A 17,735-nucleotide genomic window follows, 5' to 3' on the forward strand; every position below is an offset into this window, starting at 1 on the left:
AAATCAGTGGAGTTACTCTAGGATGAATTTGACTCATTTTTAGTGTGCTAATTTCTGCGTTCTGTGAAATAATACTTTGCAGTTTGCTTGAATGTTTTAATAGCTAATGTATTTATGGGGGTACACAAATTGAGGTCACCATTAGAGCGGAGGGAATTATTAATAATTTACTCAATTAATTAGGCCTCTCTCTTCTTTTTTTTTCAACTAGTGGAACGATTGTGGGTAGATCACTCTTTCTGCTAATTTATTTGTTAGTTGAATTTACTAAATCAATCCTTTTACTGCATGGATGAACTGCAAAGCGCTTAACGGAAGAGGGCCATGTGCAGCAAGGAACGATGGGGCCTGCAGTCCTGATGTGACGGTCCTGCACCATATAGCACACTTTGACAGTGAGCAGCTGAGGAGGAGGCAGCTGGCAGCAGGTGAAGAGCCCACTCTTTGATGTACAGGCCGCACTGTTTGTGGAGGTCAGCTGAAAAACTTAGTCACCGAGTCCTGACCTCTGTTGTAGCACAGGCTGCTGAGGGCAGGCAGGGGCGGGAGGTGGGAGGAGGATACCCAGACACCTACGTGTGACTAAGGAGAAAATGTTTGAGATGGAGGAAGAGAAGGATATAAAGAAATGGAAGGAGAGAACAAGAAAAGATGGAAAGAAAATGTGAAATAGAGATAGAAATGTGTTGTGAATAACACAATATGCTTAGTGCCAACAGCAGGCCCTAGCAGTACAGGATTTTCACTAGCGACACCACAGTGTAGAAAGGGCAACTGTGTACCTATGAAAATGTGGTTGCCATATTGAATCAAGCTGCAAACTCTGAGGAGGCTCCACTTTGTGTCTCTGTGCTTGGTTTTGTTTGTTAATTATTTCCCCTGTTGCGCTGTATTTCTGTTGCAGAAGAGCAGTTGCTGAGAGGAGGTCACATTGGGCCTCGGTGTTTGGAGTGTCTTTGGCTTGATCATAGAACCACACAAGTTAGGAAAGAGCTACTAGGCCATTCAGGCCATCTCCCTGCAAAGGCAGCACTGCTCCCTACAGTATTTTCTAGTTCAGGTAGATCAGGTGAGGCACTCCACCAGTTCACTCCAGTCAGGGGTTCTCCAGTCTCAAACACCTATACCATTTGACTGCTGATTTTAAATGAACATTGTTTTCTATATTTCAAAAGGCTTTCAGCATCACAAACCCCATCAAATAAAGCTGCAGGTGTTTCTATTCTACCTATTTGACTACAGAGTTATAGAGCAGTCCAAGATTTCATATGTAATAAGGTTAAAAAAAATGCTCATGGTTTTTATTCCTTAATCGACGAGGCGCTCTCCTTGCTCATCAGGCGACTCCTGATGATTGCGCTGCTGTGTCTTGATAACTGATCCTGAAATTCTGCTGTTGTAAAGAAGTACAGGATTGGATCCAAACAACAGTCCAGGCTTGCCAGGCTTAAGCAAAAGGGCTGAGAGTAAAGAGTGCTTCGGCGTATGGCGCAGTGTGTAATAACATTCTCTTTCACCATCATGTAGAAGAAGAAGTTTATGTGATACGGTGTGAAACACACAAAGAACACAGCTGCACACATAGAAACCATGCGTAAAGCTCTCCGTTTTTCACTGGTATTTTGCAAAGGCATTTCGTATTTCTGAAGCGACTCTTTTGTTTTCCAGGTACAGTATACAATAATAATTAGAGGGCCCACAAATCCTAAAAGCTCAGCTATCGTTACCATAATCACAGAAGCTGTCTTACTGTCAATTTTCCTGACTCCAAGATCTGCAAAGCAGAAATTTGAATTGTTGGTTAAGTCAGAGTTTCTCATAATGGGAAATGGTGAGCAAGCAGCCCCAACCACAATCCATACCACAGCACTAATGGTGACGTCATACCTGCGCTTCCAGTCTTTGGCTTTGAATGGATGGAGGAGGAAGTAGTACCTTTGAATACTTATGCAGGTAAGGAAACAAATGCTTGCGTACATGTTGAGATACTTCAGGTAGAAACATAACAAGCAGAGGAATCTCCCAAAAGGCCACGTGTGGTTTATATAATAATATATTCGTAGCGGTAACGACAGAACATGAGCAAGATCGGCTGCAGCCAAATTAATCATAAAAATGACAGCTTTGTTCTTCTTGCTGATGAAGCGACATAAAACCCATAATGCAGCACTGTTTGCCAGAAGACCAGGAATGAATATTATGGTGTAAGTGGTTGCGTATAGAGAGTTTTTAAATGTTATATTAGGATCAACACAGTTTTCTGAAGATCCGTTGCTCTGCATCTTGAGTGTGTCTGAGCAATCATTTGGGACTGGATGGAAGATTTCTGTAAAGAGTAAAAAGATAATCATAACATCTAGCTCTTATATAGCATTTTGCATCAGTAGATCATGATCCCCATTTTGCACATTGGGAAACTGAGGCTCAGGGAGGTAAAAGTGACTTTCCTACGGTCTCCTAGCCGGCCACTGGCAGAGTCTGGAATGGAACCCAGATCTCCTGAGTCTCAGTCTAGTGCTCTAGCCACTAAGCCCTGGTGCCTCCCAAAACAATTGCTGTAAAGGCAAAGACAATGCAAGATTGATCAATATTAATATTTGCATCACATGTACTACATGCATTACTTACATTATTACATTTAGTAAAATGTAGAGCCTACAACATGTCCTCTGTAAATCTCCTTCTCACTCTTCAATGCTTTTTCACAAGCAGTAAGATACTTTGGGGGTTATGAAACCTCAAAGACTGTTTCCCTCTATCGAAGGTATGTACCTGGTCCCCATTACCATAGTATCTGAGCATCTTACAGTCAATAATGTAGTTATCCTCACAATGCTCTGGTGAGCCAGGGCAGCGCTGTTACCTCCACTTTACAGCTGGGGAAGTGAGGCACAGTAAGACTAAGCAACTTAGCCGGTGTCACACAGGAAGTCTGATCAAAGAATTAAAGTTGCATGTCCCAAGTATCCAGTGCTTAATTTGTAATGAAAGATGTGCCGGAGCTCAAGCAATTTTTTACTGTCATAACTGATGTGGCAAGCCAAGAGGTGCCGGGGCTAGGAACAGCCGAGCCGAGAGGTGCCGGGGCTAGGAACAGCCGAGCCCAGAGGTGCCGGGACTAGGAACTGCCGAGCCCAGAGGTGCCGGGGCTCAGCCCTGGCACAAATTAAGTACTGCAAGTATCAGTCTAGCGCCCTAACCACTTAATCATTCTTCTCAAAGTGAGCCAGGTCCATGTCACTGAAGCAGTATGGGACTCTGACAAAGTTGTAGCCATCAATGAAGAAGGGATTGATTTCCACCCAGCCTAGAAAAAATCCCTGTCTTTGACAGCCCAGGATAACCTGCAGTCTGGGCTAGACAAATGGAATTTACTTTCTTATTGCTCACCAAACACACTGAGCTACACTTAAAATGTGGTCATCCTGGGTCTCCCTACCACCCCAACACAAACCTGGGCCATCATTTTTAATTGAGCAGTTTAATTTTGAGGTGATATTTTCCTTTTTCAGACTCTCCTTTGATTCAAACTGCAGACTGATCAGGGTGGGGTGAGGAACTTCCAATTAAACTGTTAAATTAGGTGTATTTTTCCTTCTTTAAACCAGACTAGGATTTCTCCTCAGAGGGGGTAATACAGGCAAGAAAAGTTCAGTTTGGGGATATTCCTGTACTCAAAATCCTGGGTGAGCTTGATTTACCAGCTCATCCAATGTAAGGGTAAAAATGAAGACTGGGTTCCTGTTTTCATGTAAATGTCACACAGTGGCTGAAGAAAGGGATGAGATTCCCAGCTGCTTTTCTACATTCCTTCCATGGCTCCATTCAGGGAAGTCCCTGGCAGCAGGATTTTATTGTCTCCCTTTTGCCAGAGAGTGAGGAGCACCAGAGGCACAGAGCCAGTATGAAAGCACAGACTTTCTGCATGGCAGTTGCAGGCCTTCTGCTGATTCCCATTCCCCTATGATCCACGAGAATCCATTGGATCTTCTAGGTATAGAGGTGGGCATCCCAATAGAATGATGGTGGAGGGATTCTGTGAGGACATTTTCTCCATTTTAGTTCCCTGCAGGGAGTTTTACTGTGAGGATATAGCATCGGAGATACTGATTCACTGCAAATGACTCATTTTCTGCAAAGTACCACCTACAGGAGGCATCTGCCAGCAAAAGTGTCTCTGTAAGTAGATGCTGGCCTGGTAACTTGTAGCATGTTACTCATACATGACTAAGAAGCATATGGTCTACCACAGGGTATGGTCCAAATTCACCACTGGTGTAATCATTGGCCTGCTTATGCTAACAGTGCCTATGACCACCCATTTCTATGCCAGCAGGCCCTGAGAGCAGCAGTTGTTGCTCACTCTCTTTTTTGCCCTTCGTTTGAAACGTGTTTCTATTCCTCTGGCTTTTCTTTTCTCCTTAAAGAGTAGCCCAGCAACAGACTAACGCCATATAGCACTGACAGCCACCCACCTATACCCCACCCAATAAACAGCCCTCTGAAATGGCTGACTGAGATCAGTGGGAGTTAGGCCTTTTTTGAAAATACCACTAACCTCTGTGTCTTTAGGCATCTAAATACCTTTAGCAATCTGGCCCATGGACTGCTGTTCTTACATGAATTTCAATTCCATTGACCTGAAATTAAATCAAAATGGGATATTTCTGTTTCAGTCCCTTTGCATGCAGATGCCCCTAGGTGCAGTTAGCCTTTATTAGATTTTATGTAATAACTAAGGAATTAGAGTTCATAAGCACTTTTGATGTAATCAAGCACAGCCTTCTGGCTCACCAGTGAGACCACTCCTACTGCAGGTCTTAAAAAGAACCCATGTATTAAATAAGCAGTTGAGATAACATATTATCATCCCTGCTTCAGTAAAGCATTGTCTGCACACAAGTGATTTCCAGCAACGCAGCCTTCATTTTCTAATGGCAAAGTATACCTTCTTACAAGCATTCCAGACATGAGGAAATACCTATCCCTCAAAGGTTTTCTCACTGTTTGAGTTGCTTCTTGGCTGTGTAGAATCATGTTTTCTCAGAGAAAAGATATAGGTGCAGAATGATGCAGGTCTAGCATTGCTGATGGTTAGAGAATAACGGAATTTTTGTGCCATAGTTTTCATCTCGTCCTATAATCTGTTCTTTAATTGGCCACAAGGTGTCAGATTTAGACAATGTTTCATTTCTTTTTGCCTTTTCTTTAGAGAGAGATTTCTAACCCTGCTAAGAGAAAATAAGGTGTTGAAATACATGCTATGGCGTTGAGGGCCACATAGACACCTAGATAGATATGGTATGATTATTTTTAAATTATGTTTTATGGTTTTGTGTGTCTTGATGTCTTCTGGGATTATCTCAAATTGAAAAGTTTGTGTTCTGATTTTAGACAATTGATAGCAGAATAATTTCAGAGAAAAATCCCCTAACTTTTTGATGTTATAGTTAGGGGAAAGTCCTGATCTAGGGAAATTAAACAAAGATAGCTGTTCAGAATCATTGTGGGCACAGCCACATGGTTACAAAAATACCCTTAAAATGTGGTTGACAAAAAATAAAAATTAAACATCTGTATTAAATTAGCAATTGAATGATGGGCCTGTAAAAGGCTCTTTATTGATTTCAGTGGGCTCTGGGTCAGGCTCTATATGATGAAATATGGACTAAAGAGTGTGAAATGACTGGGAGTGCAAAATTATGGGTAACATTTATATAATAACAATGCTCAAGTACAGAGCATTCTCACCCACCAATTCACTAGGCTTGCCAATAATTAATCACTTTATTTAAAACATGATAAAACTATCCTCTAAGCTAAAATACAGAAGGATCCTGCTCAACACCTGGCAGGACTGGACCCTTACTGCAAAGCTACTGACAAAGCAAGGGCACCAAAAGCATGTTGCATAGCACAGGTGGCAAGCTAACATATTCCATTCAATTATCTTTTTTCCCATATAGAGAAGACATATCACAGTAGTTTGGAAGTCACAAATGGACAGTGAAAGCCTCTGCGAAAACAAATTCCTACTGGATCATTTTCTTCAGAACATGCCATTTCAATAAAACCAATAATGAATAAATACAATATTGATGTTTGCTTAATTGATTTGCATTTGTAAGACTGTGGTAACAAGGAAAGAAACGGTCTGTACTGGTGCACACTATTACTTGGTTACTCGTAGATGGAAGGCTGCAAAATATTATTTCCATGGCAATATCAAGAAAGGAATGCTCAAACTGAGACCAACAAGTGTAGGACTGTCATTCCTTGGCCCTACTGTTTTTTTATTGTGCCCATCAAGTGGTGACCAGACACTATAACTGGTTTAACTATGTTGCAAAATCCTCCCTCTAGAATCACTCCTCTCTGAGTGTTCCTGTATCTTGCACGTTGCTGGAGTCACAATGAAAACTGAAACCCTCACCGTCAGCAGTGAAAAGCTCTACAGTTGAATCAAAAGGGAGGCTTCTCTGGCTGAATGCTGCTCATAGCTTCTTAGCTGTGATAAATATGTATGTCTTACAGAGTTGTGATGCATGGCTAGAAAGGGTTAAACAGCTTGTAGGCTGAATGACCCAAAGCTCACCTTTAAAGTCATGTTAGAAAGGTATGCAAATGATAATTAGGGCCATTCATGCTAAATAGTCTAGAACTTTGAAATGCAAACCTATATTGTTAGAAGTAATACTAATTGTGTGTATCTTAGATATTACCTGTAAACAGACAGTTCCTGCCTGTCACTATAACTATTGATTCAGAGATCAAAAGGGAATATTAATATTTGGATGAATCTTGGGCAAAATGATGTCATTGTTGATATGTCTCTTTGAAGTTTGTAATAGACTGCCTAATGGATAAATTGCCCTATGTTAATTTGTGTAATGAATTACTGGTGGTGTTTAGAAAGCAAAAGTTTACATCAAAAGCCTATCGTTTAACCAGGACTGTGTGGTCAAGTGGATGCTAGAACACGGTATAAAAAGATCCTTGGATCCTGATTCTGTCATCTCAGATCTGCTTAAGCTTCATCAGGGGAAGTTTGAGTAGCAAGACTGAGTCCCAGTTATGCTGGTACGCCCTGAATATGATATTTGGACATTGGACGATAACCTATGAACTATTTCTGAAAGAACTCTTTGCAACTACAAAGCTCACCATCTCTGCTATGAATCTGAACCTCAATGAATTGAACTCATGTCTGTAGGTATATTGAGCTTTTAATCATACTCTCTATAAATTTTAGTTTAGTTAATAAGAATTGGCTGGAGCGTGTATTTGGGTAAGATCTGAAACATTCAATAATGTGTCTGATCCTTTGGGATTGATAGAACCTTTTCTTTTATATGATGACATAAGATTTACAGAAATTTTCATCATATTTGATGGGGGTTGGATGGAGGCCTGAGGCTGGATCACTTTAAGGGAACTGTGTTGTTTGGACTTCTGAGTAACCAGTAAGGTAATAAAGAAGCTGTTTTATGCTGGCTTGGTAAATCTAAGTATTGGAATGTCCCCCAGCTTTATGGGGATTGTCTGCCACATTCTTTGCAGTTCACCCTAATTGAGTGACCACAGCTGGCTGCCCACTAGGACCCAGGTCACAAGTGTCAATATGAATCAAATGTCCACTAATGTATTCCATTATTCCACTACGCAGTGTAGTTGTAGCAGTGTTGGTCCCAGGAAATTAGGGAGACTAATAACTCATAGACTTTAATGCCAGAAGGGACCCACAGTATGGGGAGGAGGTGAGCAGCCCTCAGTGGTAAAGGAACAGGTTAAGGACTATTTAGAAAAGCTGGACATACACAAGTCCATGGGGTGGATGCAATGCATCCGAGGGTGCTGAGGGAGTTGGCTGATGTGATTGCAGAGCCATTGGCCATTATCTTTGAAAACTCATGGCAATAGGGGGAGGTCCTGGACAATTGGAAGAAGGCAAATATAGTGCCCATCTTTAAAAAAGGAAGAAGGAACATGGTCCTCAAGGAATCCATTTTGAAGCACTTGGAGAAGAGGAAGGTGATCAGGAACAGTCAACATGGATTCACCAAGGGCAAGTCTTGCCTGACCAACCTGATTGCTTTCTATGATGAGATAACTGGCTCTGTGGATATGGGGAAAGTGGTGGACATGATATACCTTGACTTTAGCAAAGCTTTTGATACGGTCTCCCACAGTATTCTTGCCAGCAAATTAAAGACGAATGGATTGGATGAATGAACTATAAGGTGGATAGAAAGCTGGCTAGATCATCAGGTTCAACGGCTAATGATCAATGGCTCGATGTCTAGTTGGCAGCCAGTATCAAGCGGAGTGCCCCAGGGGTCGGTCCTGAGGCCAGTTTTGTTCAACATCTTCATTAACGATCTGGATGATGGGATGGATTGCACCCTCAGCAAGTTTGCGGATGACACTAAGCTGGGGGGAGAGGTAGATAAACTGGAGGATAGGGATAGGGTCCAGAGTGACATAGACAAATTGGAGGATTGGGCCAAAAGAAATCTGATGAGGTTCAACAAGGACAAGTGCAGAGTCCTGCATGTAGGACGGAAGAATCCCAGGCACTGCTACAGACTAGGGACTGACTGCCTAAGTGGCAGTTCTGCAGAAAAGGACCTGGGGATTACAGTGGACAAGGAGCTGGATATGAGTCAGCAGTATGCCCTTGTTGCCAAGAAGGCTAACGGCATATTGGGATGCATTAGTAGGAGCAGAAGTGATTATTCCCCTCTATTCAGCACTGGTGAGGCCACATCTGGAGTATTGCATCCAGTTTTGGCCCCCCCAGTACAGAAGGGATGTGGACAAATTGGAGAGAGTCCAGCAGAGGGCAACGAAAATGATTAGGGGGCTAGGGCACATGAGGGGAGGCTGAGGGAACTGGGGTTATTTAGTCTGCAGAAGAGAAGAGTGAAGGGGGATTTGATAGCAGTCTTCAACTACCTGAATGGGAGTTCCCAAAAGGATGGAGCTCGGCTGTTCTCAGTGGTGGCAGATGACAGAACAAGGAGCAATGGTCTCAAGTTGCAGTGAGGGAGGTCTAGGTTGGATATTAGGAAAAACTATTTCACAAGGAGGGTAGTGAAGCACTGGAATGAGTTACCTAGGGAGGTGGTGGAATCTCCATCCTTAGAGGTTTTTAAGGCCCGGCTTGACAAAGCCCTGGCTGAGTTGATTTAGTTGGTGTTGGTCCTGCTTTGAGCAGGGGGTTGGACTAGATCAGGGGTAGGCAACCTATGGCACGTGTGCCAAAGACGGCACAAACTGATTTTCAGTGGCACTCACACTGCCCGGGTCCTGGCCACCGGTCCGGGGGGCTCCGCATTTTAATTTAATTTTAAATGACGCTTCTTAAACATTTTAAAAACCTTATTTACTTTACATACAATAGTTTAGTTGTATATTATATACTTATTGAAAGAGACCTTCTAAAAATGTTAAAACGTATTACTGGCACGTGAAACCTTAAATTAGAATGAATAAACGAAGACTCGGCACACCACTTCTGAAAGGTTGCCAACTCCTGGACTAGATGATCTCCTGAGGTCTCTTCCAACCCTAATCTTCTATGATCATGATCATCTAGTCTGGCCTCCTGCACATTGCAGGCCATAGAACTCACCCACCCACTCCTGTAATAGACCTATAACCTCTGACTGAGTTACTGAAGTCCTCAAATCATGATTTAAAGACTTCAACTTACAGAGAATCCACCATCTACACTAGTTTAAACCTGCAAGTGTCCCATGCTCCATGTTACAGTAAAAGGTGACCTCCACCCCAGGGTCTCTGCCAATCTGACTCCGGAGGAAAATTCCTTCTCAGCCCTGAATATGGTGATCTGTTGGACCCTGAGCATTTCAGCAAGCTCCTCCAGCCAGTCACCTGGGAAAGAATTGTCTGTAATAACTCAGAGCCCTTGTGATGTTCCCCTGGTTCCAAATAACTCTGGACCAGTGATCTGCTAGCTCACTCCAATCCTCGACTCTGGGAGCCAGCCTTACCCTGCTCTGCTTTGAGAATCCGCACTCCTGGGTTGTTCACGCACAGCCTCTAGCATGTAAGCTGCTTGGATTGTGCAACCAAATGACACTAGCCAATATATCCAGTCCCAGACACAACCTCCATCTTGCAGTGTCCAGTTATGCCCACTGGACACTGCAAGCTTATATGAGTTCATCAATTTAACAAATAAATTGATATGTACCAGGCTTGTTATCCCAAGGGGAGTCTCTGACACGCTTCAAACCAAATGCACTGCTTCAGGTAGAATAAACAAACAAATTTATTAACTACAAAAGATAGATTTTAAGTGAAAGTCAGGTTTGGTCAATGAAATGAAAGCAAAACGCCTTCTAAGCTGATCTTAACACTTTCAGTGCCCTTACAAACTTAGCTGCTTCTCACCACAGGTTGGCTGGTTGCCTTTCAGCCAGGCACTCGCCTTTGATTAGCGCTTCATTCGCTTAGTGGTGGTGATGTAGATGGGGGTAGAAGAGAGAGAGAGAGAGAGCATGGCAAATGTCTCTCCCTTTTATCATATCCTTTCTTCCCTCTTGGCTTTGCCCCCCCCTTCATAGTCAGGTGAGCATTACCTCATTGTAGTCCCAAACTGACCAAGAGAAGGGGGGAGGGTGACTCACTCGAGAGTCCAACAGATCCTTTGTTGTTGCCTAGGTCAGTGTACTTTGTTCCTGTGAGGCTGGGCTGGGTTTGTCCCAAAAATGCCCTGATGAGGTGTGAACTGCCCCTCTGCTCTTGGAGAGTTTGCCTGAGCTTGTTTTAAACAATGAGGACACATTTTCAGCCTCATAACTATATATATGAAATTACAACTGATAAGATTACTATAACAACAATGCTCAGTGCATCATGAGCCTTCTGAAGACACCCGACATGACAAACTTTGCATTGGATACCACATAATCATATTATAAGGATGAACATGGGAGTACATGGTGTTCCCCCAAGGTACAGAGCGTCACAGCCCTCCCCATCTAGTTTCCCAGCACTGGATGTTGGAGGATATTTGCTACCCTGTTTCCCCGAAAATAAGACAGTGTCTTATATTAATTTTTGCTCCCAAAGATGCGCTAGGTCTTATTTTCAGGGGATGTCTTATTTTTCAGAAATGAAAAATGCCTTATTATCGGTGGATGCCTTATTATCGGGGAGGTCTTATTATCGGGGGGATGCCTTATATTACAACGAGAGGCAAAACTGTAAGTAGGCCTTATTTTCGGAGGATGTCTTATTTTCGGGGAAACAGGGTACTAGCAGTCACAGACCGGCTACATACCATTGTAGGCAGTGTCATCATACCAACCCCCTCAATAAACTTATCAAGATCAGTCTTGGAGCCAGTTAGGTTTTTACCCCCATTGTTAAGGGACTACTCCTACCTTGTTTGGTCCCTTACAATATGTGCAAACTACTTATGCTAAACAATCTGATCCACTTGGCATTTTGCTGTGACACAAGGAGTACCTTTCCCAGACCTGGAGAAGAGCTCTGTGTAGTTCGAAAACTTGTCTCTTTCATCAACAGAACTTGGTCCAATAAAAGATATTACCTCATCAATCCTGTATCTCCAATATTCCACTGGACACTCATACTGATAGGGAAAAGTTTGTGCTACTGTCCCCTCAGCACCAATACAAGTGCACACACCTTCCCAGATACCTTGCCATAACACTTCTACCATGCTGGGACAAATTCATCATTGGTATGAAATGGAGTTACACCAGGGATGAATTTGGCCCATTTGCTCTGACAGGATTAAAGCTCTGAGCACCATCCATTGGACCACATTTCGACAATAGCCTTTATGCCAGTGAGTCTCAACCTATTTATTATTGTGGGCCACAATGTGTTATGTGGGGCACATCCAATACTACCAGTATGGCCCTGAGGATTTCACATGGGCCTAGGGTGACCAGACAGCAAGTATGAAAAATCAGGATGGGGGTAGGGGGTAATGGAGCCTATATAAGAAAAAGACCCCAAAATTGGGACTGTCCCTATAAAATCAAGACATCTGGTCACCCTACGTGGGCGCAGCTCTGAGCCGATTGGGCCACAGGTTGAGAACCACTGCTTTATGCCTTTTAAAAAGAAAAACCCAACATCCTTATTTTATATGCTAAAATCTCATGCGAAAGCTAAAGGTCTCTTCCACTCGAGTCTGTGGCAAAACTGGCTTTGCATGCTAACTGACTCACCAAAAGAGGAATTCCCTTTTCATTTACTTAGTTTTGGAACCCAGTGTGCTGCTGAGTTTTGTTTGTAGTTACCTTCAGGATACACAAACTTAGTCACCAGCCACTTGACAGGGGATTGCACTATTACATTCCCTCCGATCTCTAGCCACCTGTTTGAGCGATTGCCAGAGTATTAAGGAGTCTTAAGTAAAGAAGCTTTAGAAAGCGTGATTTAAATGCATCCATCAGAGATCAAGCTATGTCTAATCCAGTTTAATAATTGCAATCCTAATCCATGCTGCAGTTTTCATATCAGTGGCAATTGCCTGATAGTCTCTGAGAACATTGCGTCCCACCCTTTAGACTTTTGTCACATTGTGTTTTCCATCACCCAGCTCAAAGGAATATTATCATTCTGCTCTCACAATTTAATTACAAAGCATCATAGATTACATGTTCTAGCTGTTGTTTAATATATAAACAACAGCTAGAACAAGGAATCTTTTGATTCTAATAAAAATCCTTCGCTAGATTAAAATAGCGGTCTGCTGGAATTTCCATTACCATCAAATACAATTTAAAAATAAAAGATTTGTACTAATTTTGACTCAGAAATTACACCACAGAACAAAATGACCTCTTGTAACAACATTTGATAGTAATTAAGATACTATTAACTGCAACAGCATAAAATTTCACTCTCTCAGGCACCAGTGGTTTATTACAGCTACTACTTTAGCTCTTTCATGCTTGCAAAAATTTGGCGGGCGAACAGATCAAATCATCATACTGCTTTTGTCTGTGCTTCTGCAGTCTCTGTCTGTATCTTTATCTTGATGGAAAAGCTATCTTGAGAAAACACTCGTTGCAAATTTTTTTTACAATATAAAGTTAGTAAAACAAAGAGCGCTACAACAAGATTTTCTCATTCTAATTTTCCTGCTTTGACAAGGGAATGACCACAATGAAAAGCACAAGAAAAGCATTATTTTAATGTAGCATATTCCAACAGTGCAGGTTCATTCGTTTTTGCTTTAATACATGCAGTCAGAGCTTGAAAAACAGCCTTACCTTATTGCCCAGCAATCCTGCTGATAACTGTGGACTTGTGCAGCTAGAAGAGGAAGTAAAATGTGAAAGCTTGTTTACGTCTCAGAAAGCAACCTGAATGACGCTACTGACTGTTTAAAATAAGGGTAGATTGTGACCACATCCAATGCTGCTGTAACAAACTTCACTGAGCACATGTTAGGACTGGTGTACACAACTCAGATTATATAAGTGCTTGAAATCAGGATGCATTAGTCTCACGTACATTGTGGTAAACCCTGCAAAGTGCTTATCACCTTAGGAGCACTCACAACTCTCATTGCGATCCATTCCCATTAACTTCTACACTATTCCATTAGCTCTCATGGGCTCTCTCTCCAGGACTGGTCCCATGCAGCCTCCCAATGTCGCCCTTCCTCCCACAAGAGCCAGGCTGCCACGGGAGACCAGGCAGAGCTATCACCCAGGGAGAAAGCTCTTCTGTGGGCCAGGAGGTTCCTTCCCCTGTAGGCCCCTGAGGCAGGGATTTGGATCTCCTGCCCTCCTCTACAGGCCGAACTCTGAACTGATGTTTACAGAGTTCCCAGGGCCTTGCCTCACTCTCCAAAGGGAAGTTAACATTTGGCCCACGGTATTTATTTTTGGGGGGCGGGGGCACCTAGTCACAGAATGTATCCAGCTATTGCCTTGTATTTGTCGCTGCTGTTTGTTTCTTTCTTGTTCCATGTGATTGTTATGTACAGGGCCTACTCCTGCTCCCACTGAAGCCAATGGCAAAGCTCCTAGCAGCCTCAGTGGGAGCAGGAGCTGGCCCGTCATTGCTCTGCAACCTGAATAGACAGAGAAACTAAAACAGTTTTAAATTTACGGTGACAACCCAGTGCTAAAAATGAGAATCTGTAACCATCCTGAAATGTGTCACGCTAAGGGGTGGAATCCGAGCACCAGTGAAGTAAATGGCAAAACTCCCATCACTTCACTGGGGCCAGGAGTTCACCCAAGATCACTGACATTTAAAGTGTCAGAGGTCCCTTTGGGAAGTCAGTGGAGTTTTGCCTGTGCAGGTGCTGTGGAATCAGACCTGTGGTTTGTAGCATGTAACTGTCACTATGTGTCAGCAGTAAATGCTCTTCTGCATCCTGTTTAGGGCACAGCATTAGAGCACTGGTGAGAACATCCCAAGTCCTGTTTTCTCATGGAACAACAATTTAGTCATTGATCTGTCTGCTCAGAAGTCTAAGGACCCTACCGTACCTACACCTGATACATACACAAGGGAGGAGGAAGATGCAAAAGCTTTCCTCTTTTTTCCCCTCTCCTCACCTGAGACCCCAGTGCAATTCTTCCTCCTTGTGCTCTCGGGGTGCAAATCAACCCAAAGAGGGAGCCGGGCAAAAGAGGTGGGTCTAAGCCCTCCCTCTCCACATCAGCCATGCAGCTGGCGAGCCACACCTTTCAACCAGCAGCGCACATACTACACCTTTGCCCTGGGAATTGGACTGAATTATAAATTACTCACTGTGGCTTTGTAAACACTCTGCCATTACTGATGCTTTACTGTTTATGGCTATAAAAGAGCTAAAAGTAATGGCATCTAATTCCACTAAGCACGACCCTAGACAAATATCCTTTAACACGCAGCTCTCTGGTTTATAAATCTCTCTGTTTCAAAGAGTTGTTGAGAAGGTTAATAAGAACTGGAAGTTTGCTTTGCAATTATTTGCATGACTTGGTTGAAGAGAGGGAACAGTCCTTTGGACAGTACTGCGAATTATCTGCAAATCCTGGTTTTGGTTTTATTAAGTTCCTCATGAGAAGTGAGAACACGTTTACTTTTGGGTAAATTCCAATGAAGTTGTTTTTTAAATTAAATGACCTCAGAATACCCAGTAGTACAGCATATGAAGCAGAAAATATTTTGGAACAGCTATTTAGAAATAACTCACTTATCGAAACCGAGAAACAATTTGTGAAACGCAGATGTTAATCAGCCCTATTGTAGATGCTCAACAGCCTGCATGCTTACAGTTACAACACCTTCTTGACCTCTCGCGTTTGTCACTAATGGACTTGGTTTATTTAGGCAAAGGCAAACCTCTTTGTAGAAAAGAGACATTAAATTAATTACAGTTGCAATTGTTTAACTTACAGGTGTACAAATATAAAGGGAGTGGTTGAGTGATCCAGAGACTAACGGGTCTGAGTTCTGGGCTCTGTCACTAACTTTGCTGTGTGTCTAGTCACTGAGGGAATCTCAGAGCCCGGATAGGCAGACTCGGGAATTGTAGGGCTCATGCTATGGAGCTAAAAATAGCTGAATAGACATTGTGACTTGAACTGGAGCTCAGTCTCAGAAGCCCAGGCTCCTTTGCAAGGGGCAGAGCAGACTCTAGCAGGCTGGAGCTTGCAGTAGGCTCTAGTGTCTGCGTTACCTAATGCTTAAATAAAAATTATATAATTGTTTAATACAAGCTCTTGTTGCTTTTAATGCAAAGAACACCACAAAATCTAGCTGACTTTGTTAGGGGGCAGGGATTCAAGGTGAGGGAATCGTACAGAGATAGAACACTCTGCATTCTCTTTCATGCAGATTTTACGTTCATGCTTGCTTTCTGTGTTGCTTTCCATAATATAAGACCAAAAGTGCATGATTGATTTATTGAAGAGGGAACAACATTAATAAGTTTTAGTTCATATAAGTATTTGTGGAATAGCTGTTTTTTACGCAGATATGTATATTTTCACATGAACAAGGGCATTAACATGTAAAGGAAAAATATTTACTCTTCTGATTAAAAAGTTACTGTTGTCCAATTAGGAACCAGACACAAAAACTCATGACTTATGTTAAGTCAAACGCTATGGATAGTTAATAATCAAAGTGAACAAATGCCCATAGCTTGAAATTTACTCACATAAACGCTTTATCAAATGATTGTGAATAGCTAGTAGATATTTTTAAAATGGATCTGTTCACAAACAAGAAAAAGGCTAAATTTTTAATGAATGTTATTAACAATAAATCATTTGTCCAGTTCCACTACAAATATTTGCTAGTGGTTTTTAGTATTCCAGTTGTGTACCTGTCAAGAACTACACAAAAAACGATACCAGGAACTGAAAATAATGCACTGATGTAAACATGTAAAAACATGTTTATTCTCAAATCCAGATCTGTACCCTCAAGGTAGAAAACAGAGAAATGAACATACAAGGCAAGATAGCTAAAAATCAGAATATGTGAACAAAATATAGTATCTCCAAATGTTGGTGTTAAAGAAAAGAACAGATGTGTGGGTGTAGGCATGCAAAAAACTTGTAATGTGGGGTTCAATTTTTAATTTCCTGGCTATATTTTTTTATGACAACTGGAAGCTTGTTGGTTTCCACTGGACCTTTTATTAACATGTAGCTGGAGTTATATGTATAGCCAAATGATTGTATTGGTGATTCTGTCTGGCCAGGTTTTCCCTAGCCATAGTGCAGGTGCACAGATTTTACTCTACTTTAATTTAAAGGGTACATTTTCAGATCTTAATTTACTATATATACCAGGGGTAGGCAACCTATGGCATGCATGCCGAAGGCGGCACACGAGCTGATTTTCAGTGGCACTCACACTGCCCAAGTCCTGGCCACCGGTCCCGGGGGCTCTGCATTTTAATTTAATTTTAAATGACGCTTCTTAAACATTTTAAAAACATTATTTACTTTACATACAACAATAGTTTAGTTATATATCAGAGACTTATAGAAAGAGACCTTTAAAAACGTTAAAATGTATTACTGGCACGCAAAACCTTAAATTAGAGTGAATAAATGAAGACTCGGCACACCGCTTCTGAAAGGTTGCCGACCCCTGATATATACAGTACTTACTCTGCACAGAGCCCAATTCTGCACTACAGTAGCATACCAGTTCCCTCTTGTTTAATCATTGGGTATACCACAAGAGTAAAACCTGTGCAAGAGGTGCTATAAGTAGGACCCTACCAAATTCACAGCCATGCAAAACACAGCATGGACTGTGAAATCTGGTCTCCCTCCATGAATTCTGCTCTTTTGTGTGCTTTTACCCTATACTATATAGATTTCACAGGGGAGGCCAGTGTTTCTCAAATTGAGGATCCAGACCCAAAAGGAAGTTGCAGAGGGTCGCAAGGTTATTTTAGAGATGTCACAGCATTGCCACCCTTACTTCTGCACTGCCTTCAGAGCTGGGTGGCCGGAGAGCGGTGGCTGCTGACTGAGGGCCCAGCTCTGAAGGCAGCAGTGCAGAAGTAAGGGTAGCAATACCATACCATGCTATCCTTACTTCTGCACTGCTGCTGGAGGCAGCTCTGCCTTCAGAGCTGGGCTCCCAGCCAGCAACTGCTGTTCTCCAGCCACCCAGCTCTGATGGCAGCACCACTGCCAGCAGCAGCGCAGAAGTAAGGGTAGCAGTACCGCAATCCCCCTCCCACAATAACCTGG

The 17,735-nt window shown here is 42.4% G+C and overlaps 2 protein-coding genes across 3 annotated transcripts in view; both read right to left on the bottom strand.

Annotated features, from left to right (window-relative positions):
* The window catches only part of LOC101945336 (putative P2Y purinoceptor 10), a 33,920-nt gene extending 20,143 nt beyond the window's left edge, over nt 1-13,777 (bottom strand). The window contains exon 1 of the mRNA XM_008166508.4: nt 13,284-13,777. The gene's annotated coding sequence lies outside the window, so the exon portion shown is untranslated. The remainder of the gene's footprint in view (nt 1-13,283) is intronic.
* On the bottom strand, nt 83-13,387 carry P2RY10 (P2Y receptor family member 10). Of its 2 annotated transcripts, XM_008166509.4 has the most exons (3): nt 13,284-13,387; nt 4,559-4,640; nt 83-2,326 (listed from the first exon to the last, which is right to left on the bottom strand). In XM_008166509.4, exon 3 carries the CDS (start codon nt 2,280-2,282, stop codon nt 1,302-1,304), a length of 981 nt encoding a protein of 326 aa, XP_008164731.1. In that variant the 5' UTR covers nt 2,283-2,326; nt 4,559-4,640; nt 13,284-13,387; the 3' UTR covers nt 83-1,301. The 2 variants fall into 2 exon arrangements, with proteins under 2 accessions (XP_008164731.1, XP_023959501.1); XM_024103733.3 differs by lacking the exon at nt 4,559-4,640 and having other exon boundaries at nt 13,284-13,376.
* Nucleotides 13,778-17,735: the final 3,958 nt, after the last annotated feature.

This window comes from Chrysemys picta, chromosome 9, assembly GCF_011386835.1.
Source record: "Chrysemys picta bellii isolate R12L10 chromosome 9, ASM1138683v2, whole genome shotgun sequence".
Taxonomy (NCBI): domain Eukaryota; kingdom Metazoa; phylum Chordata; order Testudines; family Emydidae; genus Chrysemys; species Chrysemys picta.